The sequence below is a fragment of the Manihot esculenta genome, chromosome 14 (assembly GCF_001659605.2).
Source record: "Manihot esculenta cultivar AM560-2 chromosome 14, M.esculenta_v8, whole genome shotgun sequence".
Taxonomy (NCBI): domain Eukaryota; kingdom Viridiplantae; phylum Streptophyta; class Magnoliopsida; order Malpighiales; family Euphorbiaceae; genus Manihot; species Manihot esculenta.
The window spans coordinates 27697506-27707970 of NC_035174.2; the positions used below are offsets into that span (position 1 = coordinate 27697506).

Genomic DNA, 10465 nt, shown 5'->3' on the forward strand with positions numbered 1-10465 from the left:
AAAAAGTAAATTGCTAAAAACTTTAGATTGGTTGAGGTTGGAGTATAGGCAGGCCCATTTTCTTTCATTTTCTTCAATTTTATCTTCCATTTTCTTTCAAGATTCTTCCTTTTATCTCTTAACTTTAGTTTTATTTTCTCTTATATACTTTTCCTTTTTTTTTTTCATTTTCTTCCATTTTCTTTCCATTTTTCTTACATTTTTTTTTTCACTTTCTATCATTTTCTCTTTTACTTTTTATCATTTTTCATTCTTTTTTTCTCATTATTCTTTCCTTTGGTTTCTTTTCTCTCATATTCTTTAACTTTTTTCGTTCAATCTTTTCTATTTTCTTCATTTTCTCTTTTATTTTTCTTTATTTTCTCTTCATCTTTCCCTCATTTTCTTTCATTTTCTTTTCTTTTTTCCCATTCTTTCTTCTTTTTTTCTCATTTTCTTTAATTTTCCTCTTTATTTTCTCTTCATTTTTATCATTATTTTATTTTTTTTATTTTCTCTTTTGTGTCTCATTTTCTTTCATCTCTCACACTTTTCCATTTTCTTAGATTTTTCTCATATAAGTTCATAATAATTTTCTCATAAAATTAATAAAATTTAAAATACTAAAATTAATATTGAATATAAAATTAATGACAAAATCAATAGTTTATTATTTAATGTAAAATACAACGAAAAATAAATAGTTTAACATAATTTTTGAAATATTTTTTTTAAAATTAGTAACGGAATATAGTTTTAATATATTTTTTATTTTATCAAATTAATATTGGATTTGTAACATATTTAATTTTCATAAATTTTTTATTTTTTAAAATTTTTATCAAATTAGTAAAGGATTTAAAATTCATTATTAATTCTATTACTAAATTTAAATTTATTACAAAATTAGTAATGAGTTCCTAATCCGTTACTATTGTATTAGAAACAATACTTTTAATAACGAATGGTAATTTGTTACTAAACATATTAGTAACAGATTTTCCATGGATTAGTAATGGAAAAATCCATTACTAATTCGAAAAATCTTATAGTATAGATTTTGAGATATAAATTTATTGTTTTGGATATGGATTAGACATAAATAGGAAAGAAAATTTTTTATTATTATAAAATAAATTTATTTTTTAGTTCTATATTACGAAAAAACTTATTAATAATTTCTCAATTTTAAAAAATAAATTAAAACATCCGTCAGTTTTAAACAATCTAGTAATTAGTTATTCTTGTTAAACTTTTTACTATTTATCCTTATGGTATAAAAAACTCATTAGTTGATCCTTTAATTTTGTAAATATATCTACTAATTATTCACTTTATATTGAGCGAAATTTAAATTTTTTAAGAAAATTTACTATTTAATCCTTGTAATATTGAAAAACTCATTAGTTAGTTTTTCGGTTTTGAAAATTATATTAAAACATTCCTAAGATATTAAACCATATATTAGTTAGTTCTTTCATTAGTTTAGCTATTAAGTATTTTATTATTTTATCCATATGAAAATATTAGTAATCGGTCCCTTTATTTTATAAAAATATATATTGATTATTCCTTTTGTATTAAGGGCATTTTAAATAATTTTATAATACTTAATAGTTAAAATTGAAGGAGAAATTAATTATTATATTCTTTAAAATTTGAAGAATATTTTAATGTATTTTCAAAATCAATTGACTAATTAGTGAGTTTTGTATTTCATAGAAATTAAATAATAATTTTTTATTTTTACAATATTTAACGACTAAAATTAATATAGAACTAACTAGTAGCTTTTTTAAAAGATTAGGAATATATTAATATATTTTCAAAACCGAGAGACAAACTAATAAATTTTTTCATACCATAAGGACCAAATAATAATTTTTCTTATTATAATATCATATACTTTATAAAAATAATTTATTATTTATTTTTATGTTCAATTATTTAAAAAAATTATTTATATCTTTATTTTATTATTAAATATCATATTTCAAAAGAATATTTTACTATTAATTTCTATATAAAAATGTATAAACTTACTTTTATATAAATAATTTTAAGAAAATAATTTTTAAGAAGTAAATAGCAAAAATCAAAAAATTATTTTAAATTTTAAAAATTAAAAAAACAAAAATCCTATATCGTCACCAAACATACTCATAGTTTCCGTTTTTGTTTTTGTTTTTTTTTTTATTATTTTAAAAATATTTTCTAACTAGTAGTACAAATAAAAACGCAACAATAATAATTAAATAAATTTTTTATTTTTGTATCAAATAAAAAATCACAATAAAAACGAACGTACCCTAAAATTAAAAAACTTAAACTGAATTAAATCAAAAAAATTTAATTTAATTAGTTTAATTATTCAATTTCTTCTTTCCATGAACTGAGATCCCTCTTGATTCAATGAATTTCTTTCATTATAAAAAAACAAACATTCAAAAGCAATAAAATAAATTTAGAATTACAAAATCTAAACTCTTACAAATTTGATTTTCCATGGACTAAATATAATCATTATTAATTCAATTATTTATATGAGTATTAAGAAAATTTTTATTTAACTCTCTTACTAATTTAAGAATAAATTTAATATTTTTTATCAATTGAAAAAAAAGCAAGCAAGCATAGAAGATAAAGTAGAATAGGCAGGAGATAGTGACATTGCATGAAACTTCTCGTGAACAACTGAACTGTCCTCAATGTTCGTCCCAAAATAATTGTCCCTCCAAGACAAACCTCTTGTGCTTATGGCACATGGCTGGCTGACCCACCTAGGACTCCCCCATTTTACACTCAAACCAAATCATCCTATTTAGGATTTTGTTTGATTCTATTTAGTAGAGTTTTATTTTTAATTTAATCTTGAAAAATATTTTACATATTTTTTTAATATCTAGGATATTTAAAAAAGTTAATAAATAAAAAATATTTTTTAAAAAATTAAATTATTTTTAAAGAAAAATAAATTTTTTTAATTATCTTCAAAATTTATTTACATTATTATATATAAAATTATTATTTTAAATTAAAATTAAAAATAAAATTATCTTTTTAAAATATTTTTTATAGAAAGTATTTTCTCATATAAATTTTTTTCTGCAATCGCCTTATTTTTATTTTAAAAAAAATTCCTACCAAAACAATTGTCATAAATTTCTATTTTGACGATTTAGATTACTAATTCATAATCAAACTTTCATTTAAGTCAAAATTTCCAATACTTTTGAATTAGAAATTTAATTCGATTTATTAAGTAATTTAATTTAAAATTTTACAAATTTTCATTTTCCATACTTTTAAGAAATAATTAATTTTTTAATTTAATTAATTTATTACTACAAAAAGTTCACAATCTCGTCTAATAGTTAGAACATCGTAATGTTACCCCCAAGCAAAAACTGGTGGGATTTTTCAGCTGAGAGAAAAAAAAATTTTTTTTTTGAATCAGAGAGAGAATTTTTTTGAAAGTATAAAAAAATATTATATAATTTTATTAATTTTTTATTTTAAAATTTATGATTTTCATTTATGTTAAAATAGTATTTATAATATCACGATATTAAATAGCAATAATTTTTAAATGTCAAAGAAAATATTAATATAAAAATTATATCATCAGATATTAATTTAATATAAATTGAATGAAAATAAATAATATATAATATTTTTTTTATATTTTTTTATATTTTTTAATTAATAAATATATTTAAATATTTTTTAATGATATTAAAAAATTATCATTATTTATTAACGGTCTAATATCGCAATTATTTACTAATGTCATAATAAATATATTTAAATTGAGTGAAACTAGACGTTATTTTCTTTTATTTTTCTTCTTGGAAACTTATTTCCCTTAATCTTCCACTAATTCGATCTTCCTTTGCCTCGTCTGCGCAAAAAAAACTTCCTCCCTTACACTCGGAAAGTCGATTCCTTCCACTTTGAGGTAGTTTTTTTTATTTTCTTTCTTGGTAAATTTGTGGTTTTTTTGTGAAGTTTCTTTTAGTATGTCATTCTTGTCTTTGTTTGTTTTCTTCCTTGTTGTTTTGCAATGGATTTGTTGATGGAGGTTTTGACTTTCAACACCGACGACTTTTCCCTTCTGTCTTGGACCGATGAATGGCTATTGAAGGTAGCTCGCGAAGATATATCTCAAAAGCGCGATTGGATTGTTAAAGAGCGCACTCCTACACCTTTTATTGACATTATCTTCGATCTGAGGAAGTCTCTTTGATCTGGATACTGTATCTATGAGTTCAACGATTAACAAAAGTTTTAAGGGCAGTCCAACTTGATCCGGTGGTTGTGGGATTTCCTCTTCTTAATCAATGGATTCATGCATCTCCCTGAACTTCAGTTAGTCAATATAACCTCTATGACTACAGCAGGAGGGGTTTTTATGGAGCCACATTAATCTTTTCTTTGGTAGGCAGAGTTTCTGAGGGAGTGAGACATGTTCTGAAAAGATGGAGATGCTACCATTTGAGTTGGATTCGGATCAAGTTTATTGGGTCTCTAGAGTTTAATCTAATGTTAAGCCATAGAAACTTGGTTTATCGGTTCTACTGTAGGCTTGGGCTATAAATCTTTATCAATGAAATTTTACTTTCTGATATATATAAAACTCTAAGAATTTTCTTTTTCAACATGCAGATTGCATTTTAAAATTTTGATCACTTCTGAACAAAAGTGATCAAAATTAAAAATTTGCAAATTTTTGGTAATAAAAGAAATAAAAATTGTAATGTGCTACTGACATAGAGTGTAAATAGATACAGAAGAACTCCTGGGCACTCCATCACACAAGACATTAGTGAACCAAAAAGAAACAAAAAAAATCAGTCACAACAACCACCACCACCACCACCAAAAACCGCTGCCGCCACCACCACCACCAAAAATTCACTAGGTTAAAGCCATCATCTAGAGTTTGGTGGAAGGTACAAGGAGCAGCAAATGTAACAAACAGATTACAAAAACAACAGATACATAGATGGGTGCTTGATGAGAGATTGACAAAGAATTGCTGGAAATTTCAGAAGAATCAACAGCCAACGGCATACCATCACTGTTGAGAGTGCAGGATTGAGGATTTGATCCACCCACATTCATCATCATAGCGCGTAAAACTGCAGAAACTGTATGAATGTAAGCTGTTCGATTCTTCGCGAGCAGCCATGTGAGACCCATCAACTGGCAATCTTTGTTGTGCATCTTGGTGGTCCTGTCTTCTGATTTGCTTGAGTTCAAAGTCTCCTTGTTGTTAAGCTGCACAAGTAAAAAGCATACTTTCTAATGATGGAACTAACACATAGTTTGGTAAATGAAATATTAAACTCCTAATTGTTTGCTGCAACATTTAATCAAAATCTGTTTCATCTGCAGCCTAAGCCTTCAATTTTCAGCAACATCACAACAATGCAAAAGGATGAAGCCCACATAGCACTCAAAAAGCAAAGGGAAAATTATTATTTTAGAGAAACTCATTAGATAGTCTCTCGATTTTAAAAAATACATTAAAACTCTCTAAACTTTTAAAACATCTGTTAATTTTAGCCATTGAGTGTTGCAAAAAAGTAAATAACTACTAACGACCAAAACAAGGAAGCAACTCACGAGTTTGAGACTAAATAGTAAATTTCTCAAAAGCAAACTCAAGCCAATTCAACAAAATATGAGTTGATCTTGAACTAGTGGACTATATTCAAAATGTTGGATTGGGGTTTGGAAATCCTTCAATGGAATTCCAGAAATGAAATAGAAGGCCACAGTGTTTCCCAATTAGCAAGAAAACAGAGAAAAACAGAAATTCATATAAGATAGGAGAAAATCTAAACCTACCCAGAAAAAGAAAAAGAAAGAGGAGCAAACAGAACACATGGAATCAGATCATATTGCAGATAAGATGGTTATCAGGACCACAGAATTATACTTAAGAACACTGAGAACTACAGTGAACTACCTAATAAATGAAGTTTAATACCACAAGCACTTCTAAGTCAATGTCTCCTGTGAAAAAGACTGCTAAAATCTGTCACCATCCTCTCATAATTCTTTTTGCTAATATAAATTAAGATGGTAAGAGAAAAAAATAAATAAATTTACCCCAGACAAGAAGAGAGAAAGCTAAATCAGTTTCTTTTGCTTTATTCTTCAACTAATACCCATGAATTTGAAACAGAGAGTTTATCAATTACAGAAAAGAGAATTAAGAAAGAAGGGAAGATTCAAAATTTACCAAATAGAGGCTGTTTAAGCACTTGGAGCATCCACCAAGACCAGGAAATTGATTCACATTGCTACTGCTACTCAAGCAATTCTTCTCTAATCTCTTAACCCTCTTATCCACAATAAGCTTCCCCCTTTGGTTAGTAGAAAATGCCTCAGGACAGCTCAGTGGATGCAATCTAATCCCACAATAACAATAAACCACATCACAAGTCTCATTTGGTTTAACCAACTCTATCCCTTTTTCTTTCAAGGCTTTACCCAGATCATCCACACAAGTTTCTGAGTCATCTGGGAGCAGTGGCAGGTCATACGACGGGGAAATATGACCTCCAGCTGCTGGGGCTACTCTACCAGCCCTGCCAAGGGCAGTGGCAGAGTAGGCAGAGTAGAGCCAAGCTGCCAGAACCGGACAGCACCTGCTCTTGTGTAACTGCCCAACTTGGCCATTTCCACAAGCAGCTTTTATGCCATGGAAGAGCTCATCCGGCAGGTCCAAAGGACAACCTTCAGCATTAGATTGTTCTGGGAATGCAGGAATGGTTGCTGGGGGTGATGAATTTGGCAAGAATGATTGGATGGTTGCTGGGTCTGGGTTGGGTAGAGCCAAAATGAGCAAAGGAGAGAAGGTGAACAAGAAGAAGAAGAAGAAGAAGAGAAAAAGTAAATTCTTGGGAAACATTTGGGAGTGGGAAATGTGAGATGCTTGTGTTGTGTCTATGGGTTAGCACTTTTCTAGAGAGTAATTGATGAAGTGAGAGAGTGAAAGAAGAAAAAGGGGAGGCCTTTGGCTTTTGGGTTTGTGCAATTGAGAGTAGAGAGAGAAAGTAAAGGGAAAAGAGAGGAGTGGAGTGGGGTTGGGTTGAATTTGGCTGTTAGCTTACTTTGGTTAGATCCAATTTATAGAAAGAGGAGTGAAGAAAGATGATGTTAAAGTTAGTGGGGATTAGTAATAGTATCATCAACAAATCATTTTTATGTGTGAAGTTTCATTTGCAGAGGTCTTTTTGTTTTTTCTTTAATTAATCTATATGTGCTGCTATCACTAAATTTATCTGGGTATATATAGACATAAAGGAGGTATAATTATCCATATTAAATACGTACAAAAGTTAATATTTTAAAATAAATATATGGAGATTTTAATTTAAAATCTTATGTAATATAAAAAAATTAATTAAGTTATTTTTTATTAGTACGATAATATATATAATATGGAGTAATATACACAATATATATATATATAGAATGGATTATTATTTAATCACTATACTTTTTAAAAATTAGTTATTTCATCTTTATTTTAAGATAATTCAATTAAAATATTTTCATATACGAAATTAATTTATATTAAAAAAATAATAAATATTACATACAACTTCTATATTTTAATTTTTGAAAATTAACAAAAATTACATAAAAATAAATGTTAAATTAATTTATTTAAAATTTAAAATTTTGAATTAAAATATAAAATAATATAAATATTGAATTTATTTATATAAATAATAATAATAATATATTTAGCATGCCGCTAAAACTATAAAATCATTGCATAAATTATTAAATTTAAAAGTTTATAAATCGAATAAAATTATAAAAAAATATAAAAATTGAATTAATTAAATTAAAATCTAAATATGCAGAATCAATTGGCTTTATTATTATTTTAATTTTCTACCATCTCTTACATTGTACAAGGCTCGAGAACTATTATGCTTGAAAAGGGCAAATGTAGAATCATACAACTCAATTTCTGAAAGCATATGTAGAAAGTAAAAAATGGAATCTTCAATTATAACAAAAAGGAGAAGCTACTAATTTTGGAAATTTTATTCAATATTAATTATATGATAAATCCATTTTTACCTAAAAATTAAGGGAATGGTTAAGAAAAAAACCCCTCATTTTATTTTTAAAAAAATAATAAAACTCACTAAATTACACTTAAAATATTTTTTAATTATATTCCGTTTGATTCAATTTAAAATTAAATTAAATTAAATAAATTAAAAATTAAAAATTAAAATTTTAATATTTATAAAAATTAAATTTAACTGATTTTAAATAAAAATTAAATTAAATTAAATCAATTTAATTTTATTTGATTTCATCATTAAGTTTTTTAATAAATTTTTATTTTTAATATTTTAAAATTTAATTAAAATATTTTAATTTTGATTATGGTCTAATATCTTTATATTATCAAAAATAATATATTATTATTACTAATTGTTTTATTTTATTTTAATTTAATTTTTTATTAAAATGGAATTAAATTAAATTAATTGAAATTTTTTAAATTGAGAATTAATTGAAATAAATAAAAAATTAAATTAAAATTTTAAATTAATCTAATTTACATAATTTTTTTAATTTAAACCCAAAAGAAGAACAATGTTGCAGGGTAAAGTTGAAAATTTTAGTACAACCTTAATTTTCTAAAACATTATTAAAAAATGGGCATTTTCCTTCCTAAAGTATACTTGACTAAGATAGAGTAGCCAAAAAATCATTTTCACATGAATTAAAATTTTTTTGTTAATATAATTAAAATAATAAATTTTATTTTACTTTTTTTCAATATGTCATTTGTTTATATTGCTCTATTATTTAATTATTCTTAAAATTAATAAATTTTTTTCATGTTAAATATGAAAATACTAAGAAAGTAATAAATAAATTACCATAAAAAAGCAGCTTATAATTTAGAAAGGATGAAAAAAAAGTAAGCATATAAAAAAGAAAAGAACTAATAATTAAAAAAAGATAAAAAGTAAATTTACTCTCCATTTTTAGAGCCTAGACAAAAAAAAGAGCATGAGGTTCACATAAATATGCCCTCGAGGTTAGAGCGGTGGGAGTCTAAAATCCAATCGAATTCAAAAATTATATGGAAGTCTATTAAAATTAAAAATATTTTTTTTTATAAAACAATTGAGGATCGAGAAAGTAAAATATGAGACTTCTCATATTTATTTATATACATTTATCTTCATATTAAGTCTATAAATGCTAAAATTAAAAAATATTAATATTTTAAAATTCTATCGAATTAAATTTATTTATCGAATTGAATTTATTTAATTATTTAATTTTAATTTTAATTTTTTTTATCAATAACTGTATTGAAAACTATATTGAAAGACTAATTTTATATATAAATATATATATTTAATAATTATATTGATGTTATAGTTTTATTATATACTTTCAACGTTTTAATATAATCTTATAAATTATATTATAAAAAATTTAAATTATATTATAAAAATTTTATGATTATATTTAAATAATTTAATTTTTAATTTTATAAATTATTAATTAATATATAGTAAAAAATCATAAATGTATAAAAATATAAACAAAATGGTTATTTATGAGTTATTTGACACTTAACTTAATAAAAATTTAATTTATTATGTGTATATATATATATTCTCTTTTGATTATTTTTATGTTTAATATATTATAGTTATTATTATGAATAAAATTATTCATTTGAGAATCTATACATTCGCCTCCGTAGTTAAGTATAAGACAACTATTTATTATCTTTTCGTAATAGATAAAAAATAATACTAAAATTATAATTTATTAAAAAAATAATTTTTTATTAGAATATGTTATTATATAAAATAAAAAAATAATTTTTTATAACAATTTTAAATTATTATTTTAATATTATTAAAATATCAGTTTCATAACCGTTATGAAAATTTGCTTAAACTTAGTAGTGTTAAAATTATATAATTAATAAAATAATAATACAATATTCTTATTAAGAATTATATATAATATATTATTATTATTATTATTATTATTATTTAAATATTAATATTATTATTTTGATATTAATTATTTAATATTTTAAAATATACATAAAAATATTATAATTTTATTTGTAAAAATTCAAGATTTAAAATTGAAATTGAAACTAAAATTAAATTAAAAAAATAAAATAAGAATTAAAATTGTTACTAAAATTATTTAGAATCATACTGAAATTTTATAAAAATTTAATTTCTAATATAATCTTAAAAATAAAAAACTTAGAGATTTAATTTCAATTCTGATTCTTAATCTGAAACGTATCAAAATCGAAATCGAAAAATCCTATTTAAATCACTGATTTGAGGTTAATGACTTGTTTAATTGGACACCTTGATTTAAAAAATATATATATTTCAGAAAGTGTTTTAAATTTTATTATATGATCAAATCTACTTTATTTCATAAAATTTGA

At 23.4% G+C, this 10465-nt stretch overlaps 1 protein-coding gene across 1 annotated transcript; it reads right to left on the bottom strand.

Moving 5' to 3' along the window:
* Window positions 1-4724: 4724 nt before the first annotated feature.
* On the bottom strand, window positions 4725-7093 carry LOC110630696 (uncharacterized GPI-anchored protein At4g28100). The gene is made up of 2 exons (XM_021778242.2): window positions 6230-7093; window positions 4725-5259 (listed from the first exon to the last, which is right to left on the bottom strand). The coding sequence occupies exons 1-2, from the start codon at window positions 6899-6901 to the stop codon at window positions 4915-4917; spliced, it is 1017 nt and encodes a 338-aa protein (XP_021633934.1). The 5' UTR covers window positions 6902-7093; the 3' UTR covers window positions 4725-4914.
* Between the last annotated feature and the right edge of the window lie 3372 nt (window positions 7094-10465).